At 35.0% G+C, this 17,938-nt stretch overlaps 1 protein-coding gene and 1 long non-coding RNA gene across 2 annotated transcripts in view; one reads left to right on the forward strand and one right to left on the reverse strand.

The window, feature by feature from the left end:
• elp2 (elongator acetyltransferase complex subunit 2) overlaps nucleotides 1–17,938 on the forward strand; it is a 38,394-nt gene that overhangs the window by 70 nt on the left and 20,386 nt on the right. Inside the window, exons 1-10 of the mRNA XM_087786376.1 lie at nucleotides 1–71; nucleotides 237–315; nucleotides 2,413–2,483; nucleotides 3,260–3,404; nucleotides 4,615–4,692; nucleotides 4,818–4,882; nucleotides 4,959–5,025; nucleotides 5,870–6,013; nucleotides 6,103–6,192; nucleotides 7,125–7,225. The exon at nucleotides 1–71 is cut by the window's left edge and continues 70 nt beyond it. Of these exons, the coding sequence (XP_087642502.1) occupies nucleotides 1–71; nucleotides 237–315; nucleotides 2,413–2,483; nucleotides 3,260–3,404; nucleotides 4,615–4,692; nucleotides 4,818–4,882; nucleotides 4,959–5,025; nucleotides 5,870–6,013; nucleotides 6,103–6,192; nucleotides 7,125–7,225 (911 nt within the window). The remainder of the gene's footprint in view (nucleotides 72–236; nucleotides 316–2,412; nucleotides 2,484–3,259; nucleotides 3,405–4,614; nucleotides 4,693–4,817; nucleotides 4,883–4,958; nucleotides 5,026–5,869; nucleotides 6,014–6,102; nucleotides 6,193–7,124; nucleotides 7,226–17,938) is intronic.
• LOC148083232 (uncharacterized) lies at nucleotides 3,514–5,709 on the reverse strand. Its single transcript, XR_015710735.1, has 3 exons — nucleotides 5,626–5,709; nucleotides 4,637–4,680; nucleotides 3,514–3,619 (listed from the first exon to the last, which is right to left on the reverse strand). It is a non-coding gene; the product is annotated as an uncharacterized LOC148083232 (long non-coding RNA).

A 17,938-nucleotide genomic window follows, 5' to 3' on the forward strand; every position in this document is an offset into this window, starting at 1 on the left:
TCGTTTCCTGGGGTCCAGGGTGGATGACCGCCATCGGGAGCCAACACTCGGTGGTTCTGTACCATGTCAAGGTAGCAAATACTCCCGAGTTCCTGCACAAAGTTAGCTGTTGCTACTCGGAAAGATGCTAACAACACAGATGCTAACAACAACACAGATGCTAACAACAACACAGATGCTAACACCTGCTCAATGCTTACCTGAGTTTGTTTTGAAAGTTCATCTCTTGTTTTTAGCGAATGAAAGTCTTGACTGTTCTGAACGGACACACCGAGCGAGTGAACGCGGTCAAGTGGGTGAACAGACCAGACTGTGGTGAGTCTGTTTTACTTTTTTATTTATTTATTTTCCATTAAGCAGGTACAATGTTTCCATTATTTAGTTATGTGTGTAAACATTTTAAACATGAATTGATTTTTTTGAAACCAGTATCATATAAAATGTCTTGTAAAAATGATATCAGTGATACAAGTATATTTTTTATAGATAAGATATGGACTATAATAACCCCTGAAAATGCAGTTATTTATGATCAACCTCTTCCATACTTATCAATGGGGGTCAATATTTTAGGTGTGACCGTTTGTTAAAACTGCCTTGTAAAATAGGAATATTTGCTCAATTTTAAAATGGTTAGTGTCATTGGGAAGCTTGCTTAACAACAGAATAAATGTTGTATTGAATTGATGAACTTCATGAAATTAGTGGGAAGTGACGGGAAATGTTGGTAAACATGACTCATCGGACTCGACCAGCAAATCGGCGGGTCCAAAAAAAAACGATGTGCGAATTGATCAGTTTAAAAGATATTTTGCAGACTTACAGATCAACATATACTTTATAATATAATGGAGGTTCCAAAGAATATTTTACTCGCCTAAGAGGTTTTGCAAGGGAGTTTTGTCGAGTGAAAAATTGTCAAAAGTTGTCGGTGATTTGTGGCACGTATACTGGACCGATCTGGAAATTACAATATTTAAAAGAAACTGTGACGTGGCTTCTAGGTCATCAATATTAATAAATATTGGTGACGTAAACACAGCGAACGCAGTTTGACGGCGAATACATCGATCCTGCAGCTCTTCAGATTGTGCGATCAAAAGTGACACGCTCTGATTCACCACTCTCCATAACCAGGAAGAGGAAAATGCACACATACCTACATTATTTTGGTCTGAAATACAAAGATGTGAAAAACATGGTTATGTAGATATTGATATGTTCCGCTGCCTCGGTTTCACTTTTCCCTTTTTCTCTGTATCGTCAGCACTACAATAAACTTGTTCTAATCCTGATTCATTTATATTTCACTCTGAACTGAAAGAAAAGTTAAAAAGAGGTAGTAAATAAAAAATGTTCTTCCGACTCCTTTTTAGTTTCTACGTACGTATGTTTTTTTTTGCTGTATTCTTTATTCTTTTGTATGTACAAAACTTTGTTGTTCTACTCATGTCGTTTTTTTTGTCTTGATACAATATAGGGCTGAACGATAATTGAAAATAATCTTATTGCCCTAAATTATTTTTATATTTTCCTAAATTATATATATTTCTTATGCATTTTTTCTTTAATACAATAAATAATTCTCTCTACAATTAAATGTATAGTTAAGATAAGGTTATGAAGCCATTTTTTAAGATAAATAAATCATACATTCAAATAAACAGAGAAGGTTTATTTAGTTACTTTAATTACACTTGCAAACCAACATAATATATAATTTGAAGCCTTGGATATAGTCACTGCAAATACTTATATTATATATACTTATATCATATTTAAGTGCAACTCCTGTGATACAAAATAATATTTTGTAATTAACCAGTCGTGACTGTGTGATTATACAACAGGTGTTAGGATTAAAACGTGTTGAAAACACTTAAGTCGGGTTCTTTCATTCATGTGTGCTGCCATCATCATATTAGACGAGTCGCTTGGCGCCGCTCGTAAGTCACGTGACTACATGACGACCTGAAAATCAAATAAAATTAAATAAAATCGCAGCTTTCGTGATATGAAAGTTGCATTCTTTAATAATGCGATTATATCACAAATGCGATTAATCGTTTATCCCTAATATAATTTTAATACCCTTTGGGGAAGATGTAAAATTGTCATATGATGTTAGTGCACTGGCTGGTAAAATCCATCTTCTTTAATGACAGTAGTACTGGTTCACTAACATCTGCTCTCGCCAGAGTAGACTTGGAACTTTTTTCTTGACTCCACCCTCCCCTGCAGTAACAGTAGCAGAACTTTCAAAACAATAAAAAAGACATTTCAAGCTTCATCAGATTTCCGGTGTTTGATAGCGAGGAAGAATGACGATGTATACTTTAAGATGAAAAACAAGTGCACTGCTACTGTCCAATAACCAGATTTGCTGTTTTAAAAAAAGGATTTCTGTTGTAGCTCCAGAGACTTGCATCGTATCAGGAGGTTCAGACGCTCGCGTTCTTCTATGGGAGGTTCAAAACAACGAGGTGAGTTGATTTATTAACAATCACGATTAAACAATTGCATAAATGAGTTTCAAATCTCTCTCTCTCTCTCTCTCTCTCTCTCTCTTTCTCTTTCTCTTTCTCTCTTTCTCTCTTTCTCTCTCTCTTTCTTTCTCTCTCTCTTTCTCTCTCTCGCTTCAATCAACTTCTTTCATGTCACACACAAGATATATGGGCATTTTTTACAAGTTTTCATGGAAGAAATTGGTCAATTTCTACCTTTTTTTTGCCTTCAATTTTACACATTTTGTCAACAATTATTTACATTCACATGGTCCGTCAGGTATTATACTTTAGTTATACGACATTATTTACTATTTTTACAGATTTTTAATTTTGGCCTTTTTTAATACGTTTTTGTGGTTGATTTAAAAATATTTGATTTCTACCTTTTTTTTTAAAGCCGTCAAAAAAACAACATTTCACACATTTGGGCAACAATTATTTACGTTATGAAAATTTACCTCACAGTTTTCCTGATAACAACAAAACATTTTTTCAAATATTCTTCTTAAACATTTATCAGAAATTTTTCATTCAATACTGGTACCTAAATACCTCAACAAACACTGTTTAAATAAACTTTATCGTAAACTTGTTCAATATTTCTTCAATGCGATATTTATATTATTTATTTTATGTTTATATCTTAAAACAACTTAATATTTTCCATTAAAAAATAATAATAATTGTACAATTTCTATTAACTATTGTCCATATTTATCTTTCACCATATATAACTTTTATCTCTTTTTCAGCTTATTCGCTGTGTGGAGGGCAAAGGTCACACGGCGGGAGTCTTTGCCTTGGACACCGTCTTCCTGGAACCCTCCAAGCTCCTGGTTGCCTCGTCCTCGGCCGACTGCACCGTCAGACTCTGGCTCTTTGATGGATCTCAGGACAGTAAGTTGAAACATTTTCCTTTCTTTCTATTTCGCTCTAGCATCAAATCCCTGGACGTGTCGTCCTCTATTGTCCTCTGCGTCTAATGCGGCGCCATCTTAATAATCCTGGGAGTTTGTGTCCACCTGCTTCTTGAGCTGATGCTGTTTGACAGCCGTTGAGATTGAGCGTGTGACCTTGGGGGTGATTGTCTTGATGGAAATACCAGCTGGTGCCTGAGAACAGTTTGATAAGAAGCCAGAGCAACATCTCAATGAGCTTCTTGGAAATCTACGTTTTATTAAATATGGTGATTGTTAAATATCCTTGGTGATTTGTGTTGTCTCTGTTCGTGGTATCCCTTGTGTTTTATTTGGGTCAAGGTGACCCAAAGGGCCCAAAATCAAATGCGTTTGTGGTATCCCTTGTGTCCTCTCTGGGTCAAGGTGACCCAAAGGCCCGAAATCAAATGCGTTTGTGGTATCCCTTGTGTCGTCTCTGGGTCAAGGTGACCCAAAGGCCTGAAATCAAATGCGTTTGTGGTATCCCTTGTGTCATCTCTGGGTCAAGGTTACCCGAAGGCCCAGAAATAAAAGTGTTTGTGGTATCCCTTGTGTTGTCTCTGGGTCAAGGTGACCCGAAGGCCCAGAAATAAAAGTGTTTGTGGCATCCCTTGTGTTGTCTCTGGGTCAACGTGACATAAAGACCCAAAAACGAATATGCTTGTGGTATCTCTTGTGTCGTCTCTGGGTCAAGGTTACCCGAAGGCCCAGAAATAAAAGTGTTTGTGGTATCCCTTGTGTTGTCCCTGGGTCAAGGTGACCCAAAGGCCCAGAAATAAAAGTGTTTGTGGCATCCCTTGTGTTGTCTCTGGGTCAAGGCGACCCGAAGGCCCAGAAATAAAAGTGTTTGTGGTATCCCTTGTGTTGTCTCAGGGTCAAGGTGAACACGAAGGCTGGGAGACAAATGTGTTTGTGGTATCCCTTGTGTTGTCTCAGGGTCAAGGTGAACACGAAGGCCGGGAGACAAATGTGTTTGTGGTATCCCTTGTGTTGACCCAGAGACATCTCAAGCGTTAAATTAAAAAGAGAAAAGATAATTGTGGTTCAAGCCAACTAGTGGATATTTGTTCGTCATTCATTCATGTATTCACTTTGCCTAGTTTCCTAGAATATTCTGGTATAACTATTCATTCTATATATAATTTTTTAATGTGTGCTTCTCCCTTCAGTCGAGTGTCTCCATGTTCTCACCTTTGGACGTGGTTTCATGATGGATGTTTCTCTCTCGACGTTACCTGGCACAAGTGGTAAGTTGTTATTACAGTGTTAAGTGATGCACCCTCCAATAACTTTGTTTTACTCCCATTCTTCCTTTTATTTTTAATCAAGTGTTGTTTTACTTTGTAAAACTATATTTGTTCTATTCGTGCAGTTCCGGTACTGGCCTGCGGTGGCGATGACACAAACGTTCATCTGTATGTAGAGTGTGAAAAAGAGGTTTGACCTTTTAAAATGTGCTTTATTTTCTATTTAATCTTGGCGAGGTTTTCTCTAATGACATGCTTTTCAACAGCTGAGGAAGGTCTTGACACTTCAAGGACACGAGGACTGGGTTCGAGGAGTATCTTGGACGAGTATTGGTAATCTTTACATCTACTACACTGTTTGTTATGGAATATATCAGTGACATCAGAATATTGAATGGTTGACTTAAACATTTAAAACTGATTTTTGAAAAAATAGATTTTTTTAAGCCTTGAATATGCTTTTTGAATAATTGGATTCGATAATTAATATATTGACAGGTTTAATTAAAACATTTAAATTAAATAATTTGATTCAATTATTTATTTATTAAAAGGTTGATTTTTTTCCCCTTTAAAATATAGGTGAATAAAAAAAACAAACACATTTTATTGTATTTCCATACATACAATTTTATATTCTTCCAAAAAGTTTAAATGTTTGTAACATTTTCTAAATGTATTTTTAAATTCATTAAATATAAAAAATGTTGGAATTGAAAAGACTACAAATATACCAAAACGAATATATATATATTTTACACATTCTATTTGATATTTTCATACCAATAATAATAATAAAAAAATAGGGTCTAAATTCAATTTTTTGTATTCTTGGCCTTTTGAATTTAATTAAAAATTGTTGTTATAAAAGTGCCATAGAAGGCAATGGAAAAAGTGTGATGAATAAAACTTTTTAAATATTTCAAAACTTACCAGACCCTGTGTGTTTGAAGACGTACTGTAGCTTCCAATGTGAGTCAAACGTTCCACTTTAACCTGCTGTAGATCACGATATATGGTACGAAATCTCTGCTGATCAGGATAAAAAAAGTACATCTGTGAGGTCGAGTCTTCAATATGATTAAGACAGTTTTTCGTGACGATAAAACCGTCAAAAGTGCTAACCCTGAGCACTTACCACGGACGCTAACAAGCTCGGAACATCTTGTTCTTCCAGAGGGAGAACTGTTGTTAGCGAGCTGCTCGCAGGACGCCACCATCAGGGTCTGGAGACTCTGGTCCAAGTCCGAGTCCAGTGTGTTTGCGGGAGACGATGACGTTATCAAAATGAAAGAGGATGTTTTCAACGTGAAAGAAGCAGGTGAGATGTGATGGAAATGATGACATTAGTTACTTATTAATTTGACATTCTTCTGATTTAAACTATATTTTCCTTTACTTCTAATGCAGGCGTTTGTTGTGCTGTGTCTCTGGAGACGGTCTTACTGGGCCATGAGGGGTGGGTTTATGGAATCCACTGGTGCCCTCCTACATGTGAAGGTAATTTAAGTTGTATGAAACACACACAAGACTTCTATTTAAAATAACTAAACCTTCCTCAGCCACCTTTAGGTTGATTTTTCAAGTGTTTTGACATTGACAGTAGACAGAAATAAAAATTGAGATAAGAGTAATTAATACAAATAAAAGCATTACAACTAAAAAAAAAATCCACTTTCAAATACATTTATATTATTATGAAGTCGATTTTCGTTTGTTTTGATTAACACATTTAATAAAGGCTTTTCCATTTAATATAAACAATATTATTAGTGTAGAAATATTAACTTGAACTTAACAATAAACCTTAAAGTGTTGAAGAAAAAAACTGTCTCTTCCTATTAATCGATTTGATATCGAAATTGTTCAATGTAATACAAGTATTCAAGTACATTGAATGTCTATGGAATATATCTTTTTTTAAGCAGAAAATGCATTTATTTTATAATTTAATGTTATCATTTGTATAATGAATTAGTCATTTTTTGAATCATTGAATAAAAAAAAAAAGAAGACCATATTATACCAACATTTACATAGAAAAAAAAGGAAATTAATAAAATAAAACAAATATACAAGTGATATCACAAACATATTTGTTTACCGGTCTTTGGGTCACCATGACCCTGCGATGAAGTGTTAAAAAAATACATTAATGGAAAATAAAACTAATTAGATCCTATATATGAGGGATCAATAAAGTTTTACCTTACTTTATATATTGTATTTAAATATTCAATAAAAAAAACAACATTCACTTCAATTATTCTCAAAAAAGAATTAATTGCTAGAAAACATTTCAATAAAAAAATGTTATAAATGTTAAATTCAACCATTGAATACTCGTACGTCATTGATCTACTTCCATCAATGTCACTGCAGTGGTTGACAACGAGCGCCTCTGACTGGTGTGCGTTTGTCTCCCCCTGCAGGCGGGGAGCCGAAACAACCTCTCAGTCTGCTCTCTGCGTCCATGGACCAAACCATGGTCCTCTGGTGTCCTGACGAGGAATCTGGGCAGTGGGTGGAGAAGGTGAGGACGAGGATGATTAATGAGGATTCATAAGGAGATCTTGGCATCACATCACATCATCTGACAAGATAATTTCTCACACTCTCTCCTGCCCACACACACACACACACACACACACACACACACACACACTACCCTTCGCCATCCAGAGCCCCCTTGTATCAAGTGTGGATCGTCCACGTCTTCTTCTGCTCCAGTCATCCCCACCTCACTTAATTTTTCTGACCACACACTGACAGTTTTCCAGAGGCCAGTGAAGGCCTCCACACACACACACACACACACACACACACACACACACACACACACACACACACACACACACACACACACACACACACACACACACACACACACACACACACACACACACACACACACGTGTTGTTGTTGCCTCAATTATTAATCGGTTTCCCTCCTACCTCGTGTCATTTCTGTCGACTCCTATTCTTCTCTGTTTATATGCTTCCCTGTCCTGCTGTGTTATCTCCCTCCCTCACATTATCTCCCTCCTCCTTCCTCCTCCTTCCTCCTCCTCCTCCTCCTCCTGGAGCTCTCAACAGCTGCTGTTGTGCCAGAAACCAGCTAAATTTAACATTAGTGTTGGAAGAATCAAACCTTTCTGCCCATCTGCCCCCGACATTCAAGAGTGTCGCAAGACTGTGGTGTGAGAGCAGCTTTTTAACTAGACGTCTGCTCCTCCATCTATTCTGCCCTTATTTTTTTATATCTATATGAAACGAAACTCCATAGCCTGACCCTGGGCCCAGAGAGTATTGAGTAGGGCTTTGTATTGGCAACAATCTGGCGATACGATGCGTATCACGATACATGTGTGACGATACGATATATCGCGATACTGTAGTGACAACGATATATTGTTTCTTTTAAAGAAACAACACCTTTTCTGGCTTTTAGAACAAAGAAATGAGCAAAAACTTTCTCTAAATCAGTGCTTTCTTAAAATATAAACAACAAATATAAACTTGTATTGACAAACAACCCGTAGCAACATGTAATATCCAGTATCAGTGTTTAATTTTATTACTTTAAACTTTGTTTTAAAGCCAAAATGAGTCCAAACATGCAATATGTACCGTCGTTTATAACACTGTTTTAATCCTTTTAAATATGTACATTTGGACATCTATTTACAAAAGAAGAGCTGATGAAATGGACGCAATACTAAAGTAAATTTGGATTTTGTAATGAAAATTAAATGTTATTTATGTTACAATGTCTTTAGCTTCGATAAGGATAGGAATTGATAGTAGCTACAGTTTACATTTATTTGAAAGAATACTTTTTTAAGTGTAATCCCAATTCATCTGTCATTTAAAAATAGTTCTCACTTGACAAATACAAATAAATAAATATATATATATATATAAATTGGAATCCAGTAGGATCTGGAATCCTACTAGTAGACATTGGAATTCCAATCTGTATCAGATCCTATGTCATATATATATGACACTGGATTCCAATTTATATATATATATATATATATATATATATATATATATATATATATTAATTTATTTATATTTGTCAAGTGAGAACTATTTTTAAATGTATATATATATATGACATAGGATCTGGTAGAGATTGGAATTCCAATGTCTACTAGTAGGATTCCAGATCCTACTGGATTCCAATCTGTACTGTCACATATACTGTATATAACAAGTTAATTACAGTACAAGCCAGTGTGTGTTTATGATATCAATAAAATGGTTTGTAGTGATATAGATGCGTAAATATTAAATTAAAAAACTGCAAAAATAAGTGATTTGATTATGAAAAGCTTCTAATTCTCAGTGACTCGTGACAGCCTGTAACAAGCTGTTTCCAGAAGCCCAACCTCTTTGTTCTGTTTTCATACAAAAAGAAACAACATTTTGAATAATGATTATAGCCTGCAGCCAACACGGCGTCACACGGTCCTCTCTGCACGACGGAACATAGGTGGTCAGTGTGGTGAACAGCCGTTTGGAGCTTTTGAAGTCCCGGCTACCGTGACCAATCTCCTCTTGTCCCCAGAGCTATGAATATTTTTTTGTTTGATGCAGTAAAGTCTTTTTCTCCACTCCTGGCTTGAACAGGTTTGCTTGTTAAAGGAGTGTGTATTGGCAAGAGTCCAGGGATTACGACACTTATCACGATACAGGGGCAATGATATGATGTATTGCTATACTGTAGAAACAAGGATATATTTGTAGTATTGTCGAGTACTTGACTCTGGTGTTGCAGACTTTACAGACCACATGACTCTTGATGAAGTCGTAAATGTTTTTATTTGTTTTCAAACCAAAATATGTCCAAACATCAGCGTTAAAAAGCTGCTGAAGTCACTGTATCCTCTTGTCCTCAGTCATCTCTAGAATCTCAGGCAGGACATACTGACTACCATCTTATGGCAGGAAGCTTAATTGCAACAGAAAATGAATTAACCCTGTGAATATTTGCACGATAATTATAAATAAACAAAAATGATACTGTATATTGAAGAAAAAAAACATATAGATATTCACGTGTGTATTTGTATTATTGTGGAGTACTTGACTCTGGTGTTTGTAGTATTTACAGACCACATGACTCTTGATGAAGTCGTAAATGTTTTTATTTGTTTTCAAACCAAAATATGTCCAAACATCAGCGTTAAAAAGCTGCTGAAGTCACCGTATCCTCTTGTCCTCAGTCATCTCTAGAATCTCAGGCAGGACATACTGACTACCATCTTATGGCAGGAAGCTTAATTGCAACAGAAAATGAATTAACCCTGTGAATATTTGCACGATAATTATAAATAAACAAAAATGATACTGTATATTGAAAAAAAAAACATATAGATATTCACGTGTGTATTTGTATTATTGTGGAGTACGTGACTCTGGTGTTTGCAGAATTTACAGACGACATGACTCTTAACGAAGCTGTAAATGTTTTTATTTGTTTTCAAACCAAAATATATCGAAACATCAGCTTTAAAAGCTGCTGGATTCACTGTATCCTCTTGTCCTCAGTCATTGCAGGATTTCATTGTACTGAGGACGTGATGACTGCTGCCATCTAGCGGCCAGAAGTTAAATTAAAACACATAAATGAACAAACTCTGTAAACATTTACGGGATAATTGTGCATAAATAAAATTAGAATACTTTACACACACTTTATTAAAATATCACCAAATAACTTTGCAAAATGTAGTACATAGTGTCGATATAGTGATAGAAAAAAATGCTAGAGTCACTGTATCCTCTCATCCTCAGTCATCACCTGGATGTCGAAGGATTTAATTCTTCCTTTACCTGCGGCGGACGTTTTGTCTGCTGCCATCTAGCGGCCAGAAGTTGAATTAAAAAACGCATAAATGAACAAACTCTGTAAACATTTACAGGATAATTGTGAATAAATAAAATTAGAATACTTTACACACGCTTTATTGAAATATCACAAAATAACTTTGCTGAAAGTAGAACATAGTGTCGATATAGAGAAAGAAAAAAAAAAGTCACTGTATCCTCTCGTCCTCAGTCATCACCTGGATGTCGAAGGATTTAATTCTTCCTTTACCTGCGGCGGACGTGTTGTCTGCTGCCATCTAGCGGCCAGAAGTTGAATTAAAAAACGCATAAATGAACAAACTCTGTAAACATTTACAGGATAATTGTGAATAAATAAAATTAGAATACTTTACACACGGTTTATTGAAATATCACAAAATAACTTTGCTGAAAGTAGAACATAGTGTCGATATAGAGAAAGAAAAAAAAGTCACTGTATCCTCTCGTCCTCAGTCATCACCTGGATGTCGAAGGATTTAATTCTTCCTTTACCTGCGGCGGACGTGTTGTCTGCTGCCATCTAGCGTCCAGAAGTTGAATTAAAAAACGCATAAATGAACAAACTCTGTAAACATTTACAGTATAATTGTGAATAAATAAAATTAGAATACTTTACACACGCTTTATTGAAATATCACAAAATAACTTTGCTGAAAGTAGAACATAGTGTCGATATAGAGAAAGAAAAAAAGTCACTGTATCCTCTCGTCCTCAGTCATCACCTGGATGTCGAAGGATTTCATTCTTCCTTTACCTGCGGCGGACGTGTTGTCTGCTGCCATCTAGCGGCCAGAAGTTGAATTAAAAAACGCATAAATGAACAAACTCTGTAAACATTTACAGGATAATTGTGAATAAATAAAATTAGAATACTTTACACACGCTTTATTGAAATATCACAAAATAACTTTGCTGAAAGTAGAACATAGTGTCGATATAGAGAAAGAAATAAAAGTCACTGTATCCTCTCGTCCTCAGTCATCACCTGGATGTCAAAGGATTTAATTCTTCCTTTACCTGCGGCGGACGTGTTGTCTGCTGCCATCTAGCGTCCAGAAGTTGAATTAAAAAACGCATAAATGAACAAACTCTGTAAACATTTACAGGATAATTGTGAATAAATAAAATTAGAATACTTTACACACGCTTTATTGAAATACCACAAAATAACTTTGCTGAAAGTAGAACATATTGTTGATATAGAGAAAGAAAAAAAAGTCACTGTATCCTCTCGTCCTCAGTCATCACCTGGATGTCGAAGGATTTAATTCTTCCTTTACCTGCGGCGGACGTGTTGTCTGCTGCCATCTAGCGTCCAGAAGTTGAATTAAAAAACGCATAAATGAACAAACTCTGTAAACATTTACAGGATAATTGTGAATAAATAAAATTAGAATACTTTACACACGCTTTATTGAAATATCACAAAATAACTTTGCTGAAAGTAGAACATAGTGTGGATATAGTGAAAGAAAAATAATGCTAGAGTCACTGTATCCTCTCGTCCTTAGTCATTCTTCCTTTACCTGCGGAGGACGTGTTGTCTGCTGCCATCTAGGGGCCAGAAGTTGGATTAAAACACATAAATGAACACACTCTGCAAACATTTATAGGATAATTGTGAATAAATAAAATAAGAATACTTTACACACACTTTATTGAAATATCACCAAATAACTTTGCTGAAAATAGAACATAGTGAAAGAAAAAAAAAAGCTAGAATCACTGTATCCTCTTGTCCTCAGTCATCACCTGGATGTCGAAGGATTTAATTCTTCCTTTACCTGCGGAGGACTTATTGTCTTCTACCAGATGTTTAATTGCTAAACAAAATGAAAACTTATACAATTTATTGAAATATAAACAATTGTAGAACTACGTACAAAATAAATTATGATTTAACAACATTTTTTTTTTAAATGTATTCAGCGCTGTTGATCCGTACAGTATCCTGAAAAAAATAAAATTACGGTATTTAAGTGTCATGATATTTCCCGACATCCCTAGTGTTTCGTCTATGTTGACCTTCACCGTTTTTTTTTAATAGTTTCTGAGACCTTGACTTTTACGTAGCGTCTGCAGTGGCCAGTTTACAGCCATGTTTTTTTTCCAACAAGACGTGCTTCACTTCCTGCTGATTAGCGTAATTGGTGAGATTTAATGGAGAACGGGACGAGCAACATTTCTGCCGCGAACGACTGCTGTGCGAAGCAAAACTCTGCTAATCAGACGCGGTAATTAACATCTCACAATGACCAGCGCCGAGCCGGCTCAAGCTGGAGGAACAGCTGATGCAAGTGTGTCTGGACGCCCGGGCGAGCAAGTTTAACAGCAATATCAGTAGTACTTTTAAAATATATGACATACACAAGGATAAACATGTAAAAACACGTTTACTATTCTGTCGTGGTGTTGAAATATGTTTTTGATGTTCGTTAAATAGCGAAAAAAAACTCCCCTCCGCTACTTCCCTACTTGTTTTATATATTAATTTGACCTACTTATGATGCTTTTTTATTTAATGAGATAAGTCACTGATTTTTTTTTAATTTTAAGGTATTAACTTAAATGTAACTTTAAATCCTCTAGTTATTTAATAACTAATAGGGGTGTTTTCTTGGCAAGAATCCGCCCATACAATACGTATCACGATACAGAGTCGACGTTACAATATATTGCAATACTGTAGAAACAAGTTTATATGTGTAGTATTGTCGAGTACTTGACTCTGGTGTTACAGAATTTACAGACCACATGACTCTTGACGAAGTCGCTTTCATTTGTTTTCAAACCAAAATATGTCCAAATATCAGCTTTAAAAGCTACTGGAGTCACTGTATCCTCTCGTCCTCAGTCATCCCCGGGATGAGAGTGAAACACATTTTGTGTTCTGTCCTGGTGTTAAAATATGTTTTTGATATTTCTTAAATAGAAAAAAAAAACTCCCGTCACATACTTCTCTTAACTGAATATTTAGAATAATTTACAAAATAGCATGACGTCAAAATAACACTCAAAAACTGACTGTTTCAAAATGTTTTCAATGGCTATCTTACAATTTTGGGACTAGTACAGCTCTAAGTGTAACTCGTTAATGCTTTTTTTGTCATGGTTTTTATATTAAATTAAATATAACAAAACCCATTTTATGGCATAATTTGTTTTGATATACTTTATTTTTAAAAAGAAACTATATTAAATTGACTTATTTTTTCATATTTAACACAAAGGCTTATTTAAGAATGTCCTTTTGTTTTTCTTGTTTTTGCTGTTATTTCTTTTTTGCTTGACGGTCCCTTATAAGAGTCACAGTATATAATGTGGCCCTTGAGGGAATTTATTTACCCATCCCTGCTTTATTTGATTATTTTGACTCTTGTTGTGAAGTATATTAGTGCCAATAGAATATTAAATTGTTGAATTCAACATTTCACATGTTTAGAATATTTTGGATTTTATATCATTCTTTTAACATTACATACTTTTTTTGTTGAATAATTTAATCATTTGTTTATTGATAGGTGCAAATTAATTACATTTTTTAAACTTCTGAATTTAATACTGCTTGGTGGCACTATTATATAATACTTTTTGTATTGAATTTAAAATGGTACAAATAAAATATTGAATTTAGACTTCTCTTATTATTTTTCAAATTCCAAAATCAAAATATTTGTAAACCAAAAATATATTTTAAAATTAAATTATTCAATAAAAAACATTCAACCTTTTTGATACAGAAATTATTGAATTCAAATATTCCACCAAAATTATTCAATGCTTTGAAAAAACAACATTGCGAAAAGTAAAAAAAAAAAAGGAATGTTAAGTCTAACCATTCAATATTCTGATGGCACTTCCATACCCTATTAACAGTTGCTTTTGCTGAACTAAAGTATAATATTTATATATTAACAAATTCTCTATTACAGGAAGTTGATCATTTGATAGTGACTTTAGTTCTTGACGGCTTGATCCATTTTAACCATCTTTAAGTTTGTTCCCCTTTAACAAAAAAAGGCTATTTGGGAAACATAAATAAATAAATCTCATTTTGTTATCTTAAACACTGGCATCTCTATATGTCAAAATAACTTTAAACACATTTGAGTTGAGCGAGTTCTACTAAATGATTCATGACTTTTCAAAATCAAACCCATAGTGACAGAAAAGATGGAAAAAAAACCCCAAAACATTCATGATGTTTTTGAAAGTCTGCACAAAAATATGCAGTTAAAAAAAATGTCATCTTGCGACACAAACAATATTACAGTCGCTGAAGTGACTCCTGAAAGAAACAAAAAAAAGGACTCTTTCTAGATGCACCTCATTTAATCTTCTTCACCACTTTATTTTCCTTCAACGGTGATGTATGCCTCGGAATCTTCTTTTTGTTTCCCCCCGTCGGCCGGCGTGCCCTTCTTGTTCCTCCCTCGTGAACAAGAGTAATAACACATTTTTGCTTTCTTGCGCATTGCAAGATTTATGTCGCGCTTTTGTGTGCAGAATTTCAAAATCAATCTGCTTAATGTTGCGTCTGCCTGGCCGTGCGTGTCTTCACCTGCCTCTCCGCTCTTGTCTGGTTCGCCCGCGAGATCACGCCATCCACGGTGAAAGCACGCCACCTTCCAACGCCGCCCACAGACGGTCATTATCCTGAAGGTCACTAATGGCCATGTTCTCAATATTTGCCGGGTGATGGAGATTGACACGGTGGATGTTTGCGGTGCGACGCCGGTTAAGTTTAACGGATGCACCTGTGATCTTCTTGCGTGTTGACGATAAAGCTGCCTTTTAAATTGCCGATGATAAATGACTTGAGGAAAGGGATAAACAATGTCGAGCTGCAGCCGTTTCTCATGGTTTTCTAACAAGATTGAGGCGGCTATGAATACAATACTCAAACCAACACTTGTCTAGGTTACAACCTACACATTTTGGCCAAAAGGACAAGCTCTCTTCGACACTCATGACTTATTTTACTATAACTTTTTAACTATTATTTGAACTACTTATGATTCCTTTTTTATTTATTGAGATAAGTCTCTTTATTTAATATTTTTGGAGGTATTCATTTAAATGTATATTGTCATCCTCTAGTTGTTTTCTTGGCAGGAATCTGGGGTTACGATGTGTAGCTCAATATAAGGGCAACGATACGTTATATAGTGATACTATAGTAACAAGGATATATGTCTAGTATTGTCGAGTACTTCACTCTGGTGTTGCAGAATTTTCAGACCACATGACTCTTGGAAGAAGTAGTAACTTCTTTGATTTGTTTTCAAACCAAAAAATGAACACACATCAGCTTTAAAAGCTGCTGGAGTCACTGTATCCTCTCGTCCTCAGTCATCGCTGGGATCTAGCAGGATTTAATTCCTCCTTTAGCTGATACCATATGTATTATGATACAAGGACAGCGATATGGTGTATTACGATGTATAACATCATACTGTGATACTGTAGTTAAAAGGATATATGTGTAGTATTGTCCAGTACTTGACTCTGGTGTTGTAGTATTTACAGACAACATGACTCTTGACGAAGTCGTAACTCATTTGTTTTCAAACCAAAATATGTGCAAACATCAGCTTTAAAAGCTGCTGGAGTTGCTGTATCCTCTCATCCTCAGTCATCCCTGGGATTTTGCTAAATATCATTGTTTCTTTAGCTGCGGAGAACGTAATGACTGCTGCCACCTAGAGGCCGGAAGTACCATTGCAACACAAAAATGAACAAACGATCTGAATATATTGCATTTAAATTGTAAAAAAAAAGAAAGAAATCAAATCACTTTATTAAAATGTAATCTATAAAATTACCATGATAAGAATAAAACATGACGACAAAAAAACGAAAATAAAATACATAAAAAAGAAAGTTAACGATACAGTGCTTATGACTATCGACGCTGTATTGCAACATTGCAATATTTAGCTGTTTTGATATTTTCTTACACTCCTATTAACTAATTCATACACTTTCTCCGTTAAAACCTCGCCTTTCTTCCCATGTTAATGTAAAAGACACACTGAATATTTTTTGTGTTTAAATCCTGGTAAGTTTAATCTTTCTTTTGTGTCATACATTTTTCAGATTGCAGATTTTTTCATTGCAGATTTCACATTTTAGTTTTATTTCATAATTTTTTTTAATTTTTTTTAAAACTCTGCAGCGATAATTTTGAGCCACTCTAGTAGGAGAACTCACATTTCCCCAATCCTTAAAACTCTTTCAAACATCTTAAGACCTTCTTATTTGTGCTTTTTGTTAACTTTCTTGCTGCTGCTTTGTTCGTCTCAATGTCGTCTTGACCTTTTAAAGTATGTATTTTAACTGTGTATTGTTTTTGATTGTTTAAGCGTTTTGTGATGGTCTGAGTAAGACGCTCTACATATAATAATTACTTACTTACCTATTATTTTGACCTATTTATTAAGCTTTTTTTTTCTTCTGTTAGTCTCTGAATTCAATATTTCTGAGGGCTACTTGCATAAATTTAGCTTCGTCATCCTCTGGAGACTCAGAGTAGACCAGCTGGTTCTCCATATTGAAAATAGTTATTAAGTATTATTTAGTAGGGATGTTACTCATTTTTATTCCTGCTGAAAGATGGCTGGAGGACGCCTCGGGTTAAACAAAAGGTCAAATTCGGAAAAGTAACGAATTAAACTTTTATCCCACGACGAGGCTGCAGCTAAACACTTGAAAATGAAAGATACACAAATGATTCCATAACGTTGAGAGGATTAAGCTTTGCATTATTTCTGATTTATACTATTATTGCATTAAGTTTCACGGAGACCTTTAAATCCCAACAAGGATCAGCATTAATAAAACATGATGGTGAACATGATTTGAATTAAAAAGTGCTAAAAAATTGATTACAATTCCTACTTTGTGTTTGTTCTGTGCTGTCATTTCCTCTTATTTTTTATTTTATTCTTGTACAAACAACATTTTTTATCCAACTTAAGCTGAAGACTAGTTGTTAATATTCACAGTCGAAACATCTCGTGTTCATTTTCTTCCTAAACGTGCTCTCGTTTCGTCTTTATTTTTGAACATCTATTGAAGTCTTTCACTGAAGTATTCATCCCTTCATTCCTTTAATCCGACATGTTATCCTGCTTGTTATGTAATAACTAATGCATGCGATATTTTATGAATAATGTCTCTAAACCTCGCTTTTCTTCTTCTATTAATGTCAAAGACGTGTGACTCTATATTTTTTTTCTATTTCCGTGTTTAAATCCTGGTCGGTTTAATCCTGTTATTGTGCCGTAAATATGCAGATTTCCTCGTTTCAGTTTCCTGTTCCTGACTATAACGTGTAATTCCTTGTTTGAAATAGTTAATTTAG

The sequence above is a fragment of the Callionymus lyra genome, chromosome 3 (assembly GCF_982586985.1).
Source record: "Callionymus lyra chromosome 3, fCalLyr1.hap1.1, whole genome shotgun sequence".
Lineage (NCBI taxonomy): Eukaryota > Metazoa > Chordata > Actinopteri > Syngnathiformes > Callionymidae > Callionymus > Callionymus lyra.